This window comes from Helianthus annuus, chromosome 12 (genome assembly GCF_002127325.2).
Source record: "Helianthus annuus cultivar XRQ/B chromosome 12, HanXRQr2.0-SUNRISE, whole genome shotgun sequence".
NCBI classification, from domain to species: domain Eukaryota; kingdom Viridiplantae; phylum Streptophyta; class Magnoliopsida; order Asterales; family Asteraceae; genus Helianthus; species Helianthus annuus.
The window spans coordinates 34488062-34502975 of NC_035444.2; the positions used below are offsets into that span (position 1 = coordinate 34488062).

At 32.0% G+C, this 14914-nt stretch overlaps 2 protein-coding genes across 2 annotated transcripts; one reads left to right on the forward strand and one right to left on the reverse strand.

Annotated features, from left to right (window-relative positions):
* Positions 1–8499: 8499 nt before the first annotated feature.
* Positions 8500–9432, reverse strand: LOC110892714. The gene is made up of 2 exons (XM_022139864.1): positions 9028–9432; positions 8500–8556 (listed from the first exon to the last, which is right to left on the reverse strand). The coding sequence occupies exons 1-2, from the start codon at positions 9430–9432 to the stop codon at positions 8500–8502; spliced, it is 462 nt and encodes a 153-aa protein (XP_021995556.1).
* Positions 9433–12741: 3309 nt separating this feature from the next.
* Positions 12742–14914, forward strand: LOC110892715. Its single transcript, XM_022139865.1, has 9 exons — positions 12742–12979; positions 13041–13113; positions 13229–13356; positions 13444–13525; positions 13608–13716; positions 13795–13952; positions 14022–14145; positions 14322–14666; positions 14744–14914. Exons 1-9 carry the CDS (start codon positions 12742–12744, stop codon positions 14912–14914), a joined length of 1428 nt encoding a protein of 475 aa, XP_021995557.1.

A 14914-nucleotide genomic window follows, 5' to 3' on the forward strand; every position in this document is an offset into this window, starting at 1 on the left:
ATTTTGCTTTCACCCGTTTCTCTCCTATTTGCCTATTTCGATCCAATTAGGTCAAACCATATATGGTAATTGTATTTGTTTTTTTTACTAGACTAATGTAAATTTATAGAATTTCTCCCACGTTTATGCTGGTAACACATTTTTATCTTTATATTCTTTGCTATACACTTATGGGTGTATACAAGAAACTCATTCTAATGTGTGTACATATAACAATAAAACATGCATGATAACGTAATTGATTATTTCTTCATGCCTAGAAATATATAGTTTTAAAGTAAGGGGCTGTTTGTTTACCTTTTAATGAGGCTCTTAATGATTCAGAACTCTTACTGGTTCAGCACTTAATGGTTCAGACTGTTTGTTTCACAAGGAAATGTCTGAATGGTTCAGACATTTGCCTCTGAATGGTTAATATTTATATAGAGTCTGAATGGTTAAGACATCTAATCTAAATTGGTCAGACATTTGTCTCTGAACAGTTAAGCATTATACAGGCTCTTAATGGTTTAGACATCTTACTGGTTCAACACTTAATGGTTCAGACCTCTTACTGGTTCAGCACTTAACCATTCAGATGTTGCCAAACAACCCCTAAATCGTTTTGGCAAATGTCTATGTGAAGTGTGAAACGTGTATATTTGAATGTTATTAATTTTTTTAGTTAAACAAATACGTCTAAACAAAACCCAGAATTATAGTTAGGTATTGTATGACATTTTTGCTAGAATGAAATTAAGACACGCAGTAAAATAGAAAAAGAACAGTAAAATTAGAAAGCATGAAAGTGTGTACATGTATATATCCTAAGACAGGTGTGTATACACAATTGATACCTGACTTAGGGTGTAAGGGGTGCTCACCTCTTAGGTGAGTCCCCCCTCTTACACATAACCAACCATAAAATGCCACGTCAACTCCCCTCTAACACTCCCCTAATACCCCTTTTTGATGGCGGCACTCCCCTCTTAGGTGAATTGGTTTTTTTTTTTTTTTTTAAAAAAAAAAAAGAAGAAGAAAAACATTGATTGGTCAAGATCTCCCTCTCTCCTCCCTCTTTCCTCCCCTCTCTTCGGCAACTCCCCACCTATTTCACCCTCTCTCTCTACTCTCTCTCTAACTCACCTAAGTGTTGGCAATGCTCACCTAATAGGTGAATGGAGTCACCTAAGGGGGTCACCGAGGGTGCCCCGGACACCCTTAGCATTGGAATCACAACCTTTTCGGATGACTTGCCAATCCTGTCACATATGTTTAAAAGGTTTTGACGTCAACTTATGCTAGTGAAGTTATGAATAGTTTTACAATAGTTATTTCACGAGATAACCTTTTACACATGCTATACTTTATACAACACTATCCATACTATATTATAATACATGAGGGAAGGATTCCCAAAAGTTAAGAACTTCTTACCCCATTATTTATAAATAAACCCCTAGAATAAGGGTAAAGTGGTCTTTTAAACCATAATTATTTTTTAGTCCCTCAATCTATTACATTTAAAACTCTCCCCCCCCCCCCCTCTTTAATTCTTTAATGTATTCCTGCGATATCTTACAACCCGTAATGTTTTAAAAAAAATCTGAAGGTACCATGACGATCGGCACATTTTTTTAAACGTTTCGATAGTTGTCTTTTTTAGTTTCGCCGTGCGTTCATAAAGTACAAATAGCCGATGCGTAAATGTACAATTGATTAAAGCCAACATTTGTTTTTTACTCAAGCCAGCTTGACCATTACCTAGCTACCGTGCATTAACATTTGTTTTTTACCCAAGTTTTTTATTTTGAACGGCACTAATAAACTAAAATATTCCCTAATTTTACTTGTACAGAGTCAGTTTGTTGTGGCATGTTTAATATAGTAAGTATAGATAAAACTCACAACAAACTTCCTATTAAACATGCCACAACAAACTAAACAGGATATGTGCATCTTATTTTAAAAACTTAAAACTCACAACAAACTTCCTAAATAAATGGATGACCAATCTAAAACTAAACCCTAATGGACTACTATAAATACATAGAAAACACTCACAATTCTACATTTCTGTTGCTAAACAGATTTAAAATATGGAGCCAGTTCTGAATTCACTTGATGCGAAAAAACAAGCATGCGATATTGAAAAATCTAAGGTCGGTTCTATGATAAGTTTTGTTATATCGCAATAATGAATAATTGTTTTCTTTTATTTACTTTTATGTGAATACTAACTTATTTGATTTTTCAGATTCAATACACCAATTTAAACACCCCAGTTGTCGAACAAGCTTTTGTTAGTTTTTAAGTAATATTTTCGCTTATAATCTTTCATATTAACAAGTTCGTTACGTTATTATTTGGTGTTTTATTGTAGGATGATGGTGATAATAGTGTTGAAATTATTTCTTATGGTGCAATGTTCAGTCCATACAAGTCTAAGCTTTAACGTCAATTTAGTGAAGAGGTAATTTTAAAATTTATTTAATCTTTTTAAATTTTTTTTATTCAGTATTTGTTCTTTTTTTAAATTTATTTCATCATTTTTTAACTTTTTTATTAAATTTTTGTTTTTTAAGGATCGGAAGTATGAGAATCAAAAGAAAAGATCTAAGAGACTCTCTGAATGGAAATGGGTCGAGGTTATAAATTTAGATGATTCTGAGGATGATGAGAAAGACGATGAGAAAGAAGATGAATTAGATGATACTGCTGATTCGAGCACAAACAAGAAAAACGGATAAAAAAAGAAGAGATTTTAGATGAAATATATCAAGTGTTTTTATGTTTTTTTCATTTTCAGTTGTTTTTGTTTGATATAGACTATCCCATGAATAATAAAGTTTATTTTATATTTGAAGTTTATGTTTTGTGTTATTTTATTGCACTTATAATTTACATCTCGATTAAACTAATATACTTTAGTACTTAATCATGTTCGTATTATATAATTTACATGTTCGTACTTGATCATTTCCAAAGAGATAAATTCGATTACCAAGAATGGCCAAAACATGAAAACTACCTCTTGGTTTGGAGTAAATTCAAGATTGTATTAACAAAGCACACTAAACTTATTCAATTTATCAGTCATGTTCCACGAGGATTTCGTATATATCCATTAGTGCCTTCTATAAAAAAAACTGTTGGACGACACGAGATATGAAAAAATAATTATATAATATTATAGATTTTTCGAATAATTTGTATTTCTTAAATAAAAAGATAAAGTTAATAAAACATCCTATTTTTTTATAAAAACTGTTTTATAAAAATATGATTTTTTAAATATTTATAAAAATGAAATTTAACATTAGTTAAAGGTGTTTAAAACGTACCTACAAGTCACCTACTATTTTTTACTTTTTACTTTTTCAAAAACGAAAATTTTAAAATTAAAGTTTATTGGATGAGTATGATGTGGATATTTAAAAAAGTTATGGACTTTAAACAATAAAATTATAAACTTTATCATTTCACCAACAAAATAAACTTACTTTATAACGATAGCAACTTATTTTTTATTTTTTGTCATTTGTTTAGTATTTTTTATTAATAAACGAATCTTTACATGTTTAAAACAGTTTTTCTATACCTTATTTATTATTAATTTTTATAACAAAACAAAACTTTGATATTTAGTAGATAGAAGGTAAACTATGTTCCAAAATTTTAGGAATTATTTAATACTAATTTACGGATTAGTAGATAGATATTAAACTATATCCCAAAATTTTAGGAATTATTTAATACTAATTTACAATATTTAGTAGATAAATAGTAAACTATGTCCCAAAAATTTAGGAATTATAAGTCAACTAATAAAAAAATAATTATTGCAGTTATTCTTGGATATTAATCTAATAATTTGCATTTTTTAATTAAAAAGTAATAAAGTAATAAACTTTAAAGCTAAACTAAAAAACTGAACTTACTATGATATAAAGTTAATAAAAAAATAATTATTTTATAAACATTTTTATAACAAGTAATATAAATAAAATACTCCAGAAATTTACAATCTTTACTAGATAAATTCTAAACTGGGTTCCAAATTTTTAGGAATTATAAGTTCAACTATATTGGTATAGATAATATTAGTCAGTTCTAAAATAATTATTTACCAACTTGACTAGATACATAGTAGTAGATTGTGTTGTATATTTTTAGGGATTATTAGTTAAAAGTAGACTCATATAGATAAGATTAGTTAGGAACTAAAAATTTGAACTTAGTATGATATAAAGTTAATAAAGATATAAACTCTTATCATCCTATTTTTTATAAAAACAGTTTATGAAATCTTATAAAAATATAAATTTTTTATATTTGTAAAAACCCGAAATTTAACAATTTAAGTTAAAGCTCTAAAACGTACTTACGAGTCAAATACTATTTTTTGTTTTTATAAAAACGAAAATTTTAAACTTAAAGTTTATTGGATGAGTACTATGTGGATATTTATAAAAAGTTATGAACTTTAAAGAATAAAATTATACTTTATAATTTAACCAATAAAATAAACAAACTTTACAATTATAACAACTTATCTTTTATTTTTTTGTCTTTTGATTATTAGTTTTTAAACAAAAAAAAAAAACAATATTTTTTGTCTTTTGGTTATTATTTTTTATAAAAGAACAAAACTTTTACATATGTGTAAACTTATGACATATATCCACCACAATAATGTTATCATAAATATTATAGGAATAAGAAAACTAACAGAAACGAGTGTTGCAATATAAAGTGTCGTCCCCGCCGCATCGTGCGGGCACCCTACTAGTTTAGTTCATATACGGCAAGTGCATTGGGCTGGCATACTGCCAACGTATAAGTTTGTCTTTTTTTTCTTTTTTTTTTCTATTACTACTACTGAATTGTATTTTGTAATACTAACCTCGACATCTCATATCTTAAATAACGATTTTACTTGTTAATTACTCGTTCATTCGATGATATTTGAAATATAAGTTTCATATAATCTTATTTTTACATACAAAACCGGATGTTAGAATATATGATAAGTTTTATAAAGTCACATGCATAGAGATTTATATTAGAAAATAGGGTAAATTACCTTTTGAGTCCCTGTATTTTATGGGTTTTAACTAGTTGAGTCCAAAAGCAAAAAGTTTAACGAACTGAGTCCCCATAAGCATTTTCTTTAACCATTTGAGTCCAAATTTCTAACCCAGTTAGAATTTTGTTGTTAAGTTTTGTTAAATGACCAAATTACCCCTATAAAACATAGGGACTCAAAAAGAATAATAATATATAATCCCCCAATTAACACAAGTCGGTGATATCGATTGATACCGCTGATACCGCCTTACTACTACAGATCAGAAATCGATTTTGTTTTGAACCTAACAGATAAAACAAAAAAAACCTAAGCCAGTATCCCTATCTCCACAAAACGCTGTCGCACACCTCCGCCTTCAAATCACCCTCCGATCACCACCACCGCCCTCAGCCTTCTTCACCATCTCCGATAAAAAACGCTGTCGCACACCTCCGCCTTCAAATCACCCTCCACCTCCTAATCATCCATCTTCCCTACTCCACCATCTTCAACTGCCTTCGACACCCAACACCGGCGACCATCGTCACCGGTTCACTCTTCTCCACCGTACACATCACCGTCGCCGGTTCTCACCGAAGACACACCTTTCATCTCCGCCGTCGGACATCGTCTTCGAACCGGCGTCTGTCAACCGGTGTTCCTCCGCTTCTAAACTCTGGTATGTCTCGATTATATTTTGTTCTCTTCCTATTGACATCCCGAGGCACCCGTCACTCTTGCCCCTGTGACAATACCCAAACCACTGTCTCTTTACATTCTCAGTTGACCCATCCTTTCACCTTCTTTGGGTGTCAGGAAAGGCTTGTTTTGCGACAGTTTGGGTGTCAGGAAAGGCTTGTTTGCGACAGTTTCGGTGTCACGAAAGGCTTGTATTAATTGGGGGATTATATATTATTTTTCTTTTTGAGTCCCTATGTTTTATAGGGTAATTTGGTCATTTAATAAAACTTAACAACAAAATTCTAACTGGGTTAGAAATTTGGACTCAAATAGTTAAAGAAAATGCTTATGGGGACTCAAGTCGTTAAACTTTTTGCTTTTGGACTCAACTAGTTAAAACTCATAAAACACAGGGACTCAAAAAGTAATTTACCCTAGAAAATATGGTAGTAACTAGGTTATAACCCCGTGTATTACACGGGTTGAATAAATGAATTTTATATAGTAAATAATATAATATTATATTTTTTAAAGCTTCCTTTATTGCACGAGATGAAGAAATATAATTTTATATATTAAATAATAAAAAAGTTATATCTATAAGAATCATATATATTATTCGGATTGAATAAATATAATATTATATACCAAATAATAAGAAAGTTATATCTTTAAAACCATGTGTATTGTTTAACAAATAATAAAAAAAAACATGACACGTTAGGTAATATAAACAATGAAGATAATATGATATAAAAAATCAAAGAAATAAAATTATAAATGAGAAGTATACATCTATACTATATAATAAACCTTTAATCACCAATTTTTGTAATCATCGAGATTTTTTGAATGCTGAATGATAGAGATAATAGTGATTGTTGAAAAAATTAATTAATCGAATTTAACAGAAATATTTGTGATGTTAGGTGGATATTTTTTATAATTATTTGAAAGTTAATATCAACCTTGGAATTCGTATTTGATTAAATGTTATTAATAATAAGAATTTGTATTAGATTAGATTAAATATATTAGACTAAATTACAAAACTCGTCCTTATGTATGTATGCTATTGCAAATTGTGTCCTTTGTCTTCAATAAATACATTAATCATACCTAATGTTTACAAATCCTAACATGTTATATCCTTTACCCCAAACCCAGTTAATTTTCTCAGTTAATTGTAGTCGTGGGGCCCACGTGAGGGCATTAATGCCTTTTAACCTACCCATATGTTTCCCCCATTTAAAACCCCAAATAACTCTAATCAACCCTCATTCCAAAAATATGCAGTGAATTGTCCAGTAAATTGATTGTTTTCCAATAAAAGATGTGTCAAACTTGTTAAACTGTTAAAACTCGGTGAGATTCACCGGAAAAACCGTTGCCGGAGATATCTAATCTGTTCAAATTAGACAACTGAAACAAAGCCGTCGGTAACTCGCCGGAAAACTGATTGTTTTGCAAATTAAGTTGCTGGAGATCAGAGCATGTATCAATGTCTGCCGGAATTGAACCAGAGTGACGGTTGTTACGGAGACTGAGTATCTGAAGTACGAAATATCTCCGGCTAGTCCGTCGCCGGGGAGTCGGAGCTCCGTGACACGGTTGGTGACGTTATCACACTTCACTCCGTTCCAGTTACACGGTGACGTCGGGTTGTAAACAGATGAAACATAAACACAAATAGAATAAGATTGGTGGTGGAAGGTTTATGGGTGCCATTATTGTGTGAAGTTTTAAGAGGTTTTGTCTAAGGGGTTTTTGTGATCTATAAGATCTGATGAGAAACAATGGTTTATCTCATTTACCTAAAAATTAAAAGTAGAATCTATATCACTTGAAAGAGGGTTTGAGTGGTAGATGTTAGAAATTATTCTATTTTTCAAATCTTAATATACATTCTGTATAAACTAATTTTCAAGCTAAGAATAATCTTATCCAATTTTTAAGACATTCGAATATTTCCAATCAATATACAAATTTATATCTTGTTTAATTACTGATCTCGATCTTTATAAACTTAAAAATAAATACCATATAAAAATAAATACTAAATCATGAAGTATGGGAGTAATTTTAATCAATTGAATGAGAGAATGACATGTGTCCCAAAACAGGTTTCTTTTATTATATAGTAAGTATAGATTTCAAGAACGTTTTATAGTGTTACATGGAGGAATATATTACTTTGCCAACACAAAAGTTGGAGCATATATATTATATGTTGATACGATCGCTCAGCTTCTTAACAAGATGAGTAAATTGCCATTTTAGTCCTTGAGATTTGGTCTAAATTATCATTTTAGTCCAAATAGTTTTTTTTCTCCTCTGGGTTCCTGACTTTTCAATTTTCTTGCCATTTTGATCACATTGCCCAACTCAGTGTAAAAATCTGGTTATAACCAGGGGTATTTTTGGCAGAACTGTTGTATAGTGATAACCAGGGGTAGTTTACAACATAATTTATAAACCTCATAATAATTTAATGCCAAAAATACCCCTGATTATAACCTGGTTTTTAGACTAAATTAGGCAATGTGATCAAAATGACAAGAAAAAAGAAAAGTTAGGGACCAAAGGAGAAAAAAAACTATTTGGACTAAAATGACAATTTAAACAAAAACTCATAGATTAAAGACTAAAATGGCAATTTACTCTAACAAGATTCGAATTTCATTCTGGATGTTGGTGACTATCAGACTATGAAACGTCAAATTGTCAATAAAATATTTACTTAAACTAAAGAATGTCTCAAACTGAAATTAAGCACCCACAACCACTAGCATCAAGCCACCAACGTCAATTGTCAATTGTACAACCTGCACATGCAACGTTGAACTTACCTAGGACCATGTCGGTAATATATTTAACAATAATTACTCAATGACATAAATCTTACCTAGGACCATGTCGGTAATATTACTCTATAAGAAAAACATATATAATATCAGTGGCGGAACTAGAACATAAATTCAGGGGTATCCCAAAAAAAAATTTTTTTTACCGTGCAATCCTAAAATATTAAAAAAAAAACAACAATACATAAAATAAAGTAAAAGAATTACCTAATAGATTTGTCCTCTTCTTTTTTTCATAGCTTGAAATCGTTCCATCACATCTTCGTCTTTTACTTCACGAAGAAAATCCTTTTCGACCGCACAAACCATAGCATTGTTCAAATATTCTTGGCCCATTCGATTGCGTAAATCCGTCTTGACAAGCTTCAATTTCGAAAAACATCTTTCAACGGTTGCGGTTGCAACCGGTACAAGCAAAGCTAACTTAACTACCCGATAAACTATAGGACAAGAAATATGCGTTCCCGTTTCAACCATAAGACGCGCAAGATCACTTATTCCATTCAAGTTGTCAAAGTTATCATCATCGCTTATTGTGTGACGAAATGACTCAATATCACCCAAAAGAGTCCCTATTTCTTGTGTAGTAAAATCATCCGGGTACATCTTAGCAAACGCCAATATCTTCGATGGATCAAACTTAGAAAAACCGTTAGAAGGATTTAAACCCGACATATTTTTTATCAAAGTAGTTGTTACCTCACTAAATCGACTTCCTAATTCTTGAATTTGCATGTCTAAAACCTCATTAAAAATGTCAACCTCAAAATGATGTCGATTTGTAATGACATTCTTTCGGTTTCTTGGGTTACCATAACTTTCCGACATGTCCAACATTGTAATGTTATATTTTTTACAAAAGGAAGTCACTTTTTCCAACATCGGCTCAAACCCATTTTGTCTTAAAGCATTTAATGCTCGTTTTGTACCATTTATCAAGTTGGCCGCTTCTAATAAATCTTTACCTTTTTGTTGAAGGTGTTTTGAAAGAGCATTTGTGTAACTTAATAGTTTGCAATCATAACGGAACCAAGTAATCGATAATAGTTTGCAATCATTTCTTCTTTAGTCAACTTCTTCATATTCTCATCCATATGTTTCTTTTGATTCATGAGATTATGACATTTTTGTGCCGCCTTTAAATGATGACTATCAACATTCCCGACATGTTCCTTTAATGACCCCTTTTTACTCCAATCACAAAAGCCTTTAGAACTAGAAGACCATGTATCTCTTCCGCCTTGATTACCAACATCTTCTTTAAACAAGTAACAATATAAACAATATACTTTGTCTGCTTTGATACTATACTCTAACCAACTACAATCATTAAACCAACTAACAACAAAACGTCTTTTTTTTCCATAACAGTCTTTAACGGGAAACTTATGACTACGAGGTTGAAAAGCCCCTTTAACAAGATATGACCTTCTTATGTCATCTATTTGATTTGGGTGATAACTAGTAATAGGTGGCCTATCATGTGGATCCGAAGGAAGATCATTCAAATCAATAATACCTCGTGTTGTTGGAATTGAAGTTGTAGGATTATCATTATCAACATTCGGACTTGCATCAACGTCGTCATTTGCTTGGATATTCTCATTATCAACATTCGGACTTGCATCAACGTCATCATTTGCTTGGATATCATTACCAACATTCGGACTTGACTCATTATCATTAATTTCTTCGAATTTTCTTTTGAAAAAGTTCCCAATTAAAGCTTGTTTTTTGGATTTTGGTTTCGTCATCACTTCAAAGTTCAAACAATTATCAATCAAATAACATTCAAAGTTCAAACAATTATCAATATTCAATCAAATAACTGACTAACAATCAAACAAACCTGAATTATCAATCAAATAATTGTTTCTGTCGCTGTTGTTCAAACGATTTCGATTCGCTGCTGTGCGAAACTGCGAATGGGATTGGGCTGCCAAACTGCCAAAGTGTCGATTATCGAAAATTTGAAACATTATTTATCAATCATCATTCATCAAACTAAACAAGTAACAATTATCGAAATCGAAAGAATTCAACAAACCTGCTGCAAGTCGCCAAGTCCGCAAGTCGAATAGTGTCGTCGATGGCAGATTGGCAGTCTCGAATTCTCGATGATCTGCTGCAAGCCTGCAACAAACCTGCTGCAAGTCGCCTCCCTGTTCCACGTCTGCTGCCTCTCGATGATCTGCTTGTCTGTTCCGCAATCCGCTGTTCGGTTCCGAGTTTCCGATTCCGACTATTCGTATTTCGTAATTTCGTATGTGACTTTTGATATGCCAAATTGCCAATATCATTCTGCCGCCTTATTATTTTGTTGGGCTATTACTTAATTGGGATTTGGGCCAGGCTTATTATTTTGTAACACTTAAATAACAAATCTGCAAGTTGGGCTATTACTTAATTGGGCCAGGCTTATTATTTTGTAACACTTAAATAGCACTTGGGCTTAATAACAATTGAATTAGCAGAATAGCAGGCTTATTATTTTGTAAAAAAATTTTTGAGGGGTGTCCTCGTACTTGTTCAGGGGTGTCCTATATATAAAAAACGAAAAAAAAAATTTTTTTTACACTTCTAGTAAAAAGTTGAGCCGTAGCCCGGGCTCCGACCCTTATATCTTCAAGTCCGCCCCTGTATAATATTACCCAATGACATAAATCTTTCAAAAGATGTGTGAGAGAGCAAGCCGCCTAGCTACAAACGAGTATTCAGTACGTCTTTTCTTGTCATTGGAGTCTATGTTGACGACTTGGCTATAACCGGATCAAGTAAGAAACACATTGTTGAGTTCAAAAGACAAATTGCAGAAAAGTTGGAGATGAGTGACTTAGGAAAATTGTCTTACTACCTTGGCATCGAGGTCACACAAAAGTTGAATGGAATATTTATTAAACAAGAAGGGCATGCAACAAAAATACTCAAGGAAGCACATATGATATCATGAATTTGTTTGGCAAAAGTTCGTTTAACTAGTCGAAGGAACATGAACACACATGATATTGTTTTGAAGTTAAATGGGTATCATCTATAAGTAATATTAGTGTTAATATGAGGTAGCTAAAAAAAGTATTGAAAATGTAATTCTATATTCTTATGTTCCCCTTAAAGTCAAAGGGGAACATAACTAATCTGCATCGTTGGATCAGCCTAACATTTAATCTTGACCGTCATAAATCAGAAAAAAACGGGGAGGTTTTTTCTGGATTCCTTTTGACCTGCTCAGCCGAAATTCCAGGGAAGGGTATAGCCCATGTTCTATCTTATTGTTTTTTTGAAAGCCAATCCACGTTCTAATTTCAATAACTTTTTAAAATCCCATTTAGTTTTTGAACTGAAATTCATGCCACAATATAATTTCAATAACTTAACAACATAAATAACTGCTTTCAATAACTTAACAAAATTAAATAAAAAATCCTTATAAATTACTATATTCCTTCTAGAAGTGGAGGTTACAGACGGTTTGTATGTTTGGGGTTCCAGTTTTGCATTTGCCTTGGTCCCATGCAATGATACCTGCAAAAAAAATCAGCTACATGAAAATTTTAAGTTAATTCTAATAATTTTGAAGTGAAGGTGCATAATATTTTGGTTTAATTCTACCAAAAAAAACATATATCATAAGCAAATCTAACCGGCTGCCTATAAAATTGATGCAACAGATTATACTTTCTAAAAAATGGAAACATGAGTAACTCATAAATAATTACTGTAAATTAAAAAAAAGATTTATTTTATTGTCACCTTAAAAATATAGAGCCGAAATACAAGTTTTAAATTATAAAATTTATATAAACAGCAGTTATTTTACAAAGACTGCAGATTCTAAAGATTAAATAACATTCTCGAATTGAACAGTTTTCACCTTAAATTAGTTTTAAAACTTCCAAAAAAACATGGGTAGAAGTTATTTTGTAGATCATGGGTATGAAGTTATTTTAAATCTGTTCCTAAAAGCATCTATATAAACATTCAGATACCTTAAAAAATAAACCATTCTCTCTCTCAAAATTGCTCTCTGAATGAAGCTTATTATCAAAAAAGAAATGCAGCCAAACGTAAGTCAGTTCTGCACATTTTCCTACTACCATTTAAACCTTTATACCTTACAATAATTTTATCTTTTGTATTTATCATCTGATGCATCTTTTTAGTAACCGTTTGGATGAGGGTTGTGTATATCGGTTGCATCGATTTGTTGTTAAAGCATATAATACGGGGTATCGGCCATTGAGACGGGATTGCCATGTTGAGTTTACAAGAAATACATCGATTAGTCCTTCCATAGTGCAGCCGTGTTCATTTAGACGTTATATTTTTGAGCTGACTCCATTCAATGTCCTTAGATCACGTGCTTACAACGACACATATCTAACAGGTAATTTACTTTGTTTTTTCTTTACTTCACATAGTTATATCTAAATATTCTTTATAAGCAGATGTGATCGGTGTTCTCCGCGAGTGGGGTTATGTTGACAATGGTTGGAACATGTGCAATCATGTAACCGGGAAGTACGACAAATCGTTCTATGTGATGAATTGTAAGTTCTTTACACATTTATTCATGTACGTACCACTAATGTATCATTTCTCATTTTCTCCCTGGTTATGTTTTAATAATATATAGTGGCAAGGATCTCACCGTCTCTTTATGGGGCAAACTCGCACTTAAGTATCGTGACGAGGATATGAGGCGTCATGCCGCTAATACAATTGTCATTGTTTTGACCTCTTGCAAGGTTAGATTGTTTGAAGGTATGTTTATCTAACAAAATAAAATATGTTTATATAGTTTTTTTCTTATATGTATACTTCATGTACGTATGTTTGTTATTCTACTAGGTGCTCCATGCTTGACGTCAACGGTCTCTTCTCATTTATATATTAATCTGCCACTTCCAATTTGTGATGTCTTCAAGAATATGTATAGTCTTCATTACCTTAATGCTCAGTTATGACTCAAAAAACTAATTATGTCTAACCCAACTTACATGATGCCTTTTTAGGTTGCCGGTGCCTGTTTTGTTCAAATCAAACGTACAAATGAAAAAAGACTTTCATGTCAATAGTGTTTCTGATGTTTATCGCTACTTACGTGAAGAGGAGGTTCCTGAGGTATTGTTTTTGTAACTATATATTCAAATAATTGTTATTGTATTTCATTTCTTTGATTTTTAATTGTTTTTATTGTAGGGCACAATGTATAATATCGCTGCAACAATAGTTGATATTGATTTTACGGATGACTGGAAGTATATTAGATGTTCTACGTGTCGTAAGAAGACCCAATTCGTTGATGCTGCTTATTATTGTCTAGCATGTAAAAAAGATGTTGCCAACCCACGCCAGGCGTAAGGTTCTATAATTTACTCTCCTAATTTTTTTATATTACGAACATTCTAACAATGATGTTTGCACAGTTACAAATTGGTTGTTCGTGTGCTTGATAATGGTGTTGAGATGACATGTGTTCTGTTCGACGATGTTGCTGTAGCTCTTCTTGACATAACCGCAGAAGAGTTGGTTATTAGGAGTTTATCAGAGGTTAACTATTAAGATTTATTTCAAACATTTGATTATATATGCATATATGTATATCTAAGTATATGTGTATGTGTGTATATTGTATATGTGTGTTCTTGTGTTATTTATTTTGTGTGTGTGCTTTCTTGTATACTAATATTAATACTAACATAGTAATATTTATGTGTTTTGTATAGGGTGTTGATGATCCTTTTTGGGCTCAGTATTATTTGCTTGACACTTTATGTGCTAGAAGTGTCATTTTTAGGATTAAGGTCGATAGATATAATGCGCCACCTCATTGTTCTCAACGCTTTACAGCGTCAAAATACATTGGAGAGAATGTGACATCGGTAGCTGAAGATAATATTACATCTACTATTGGTACAAGTACACATCCTATAGAAGAGACTACCGAAGATATTGAAGCTGACGACGCTGCGTTTATATCAAGGATCACAACTGATGAGTGGGAAATGGCAGAGGAAGCGTTATGGGGACCACGGGTTTCATCAGTTTCAACTATTACGACGATATCATCGGTATATTTTGTTAAGTTTTGCCAAGAGCTATATTATTGATTTTTTTTTCATTCTAATGTTTTTTGTGATAAGTGCAGGCTATTGTGTCTACCGATGATGAACTAAATTCTGCTACCTCTACACGCGAGGTGAATACTGATGATGCCAGCATTCCCACCAAATCGACTAATGAACGTGTCGCAGCTGACTCCCATGAGAGACTAAGGCCTAGGAAATCACTTCGGAAGCCAAAAAAATTTACTTCGTAG

Coding starts and splice junctions, on each gene's coding strand:
- LOC110892714 (XM_022139864.1), bottom strand. CDS start 9,432: ATGTTGGACATGTCGGAAAGTTATGGTAACCCAAGAAACCGAAAGAAT. Junction 8,557..9,027: donor CTTGTCCTATAGTTTATCGG/GTAGTTAAGTTA, acceptor TTGCATGTGCAG/GTTGTACAATTGACAATTGA.
- LOC110892715 (XM_022139865.1), top strand. CDS start 12,742: ATGCATCTTTTTAGTAACCGTTTGGATGAGGGTTGTGTATATCGGTTG. Junction 13,357..13,443: donor CAAGGTTAGATTGTTTGAAG/GTATGTTTATCT, acceptor TTATTCTACTAG/GTGCTCCATGCTTGACGTCA. Junction 13,717..13,794: donor GTGAAGAGGAGGTTCCTGAG/GTATTGTTTTTG, acceptor TTTTTATTGTAG/GGCACAATGTATAATATCGC.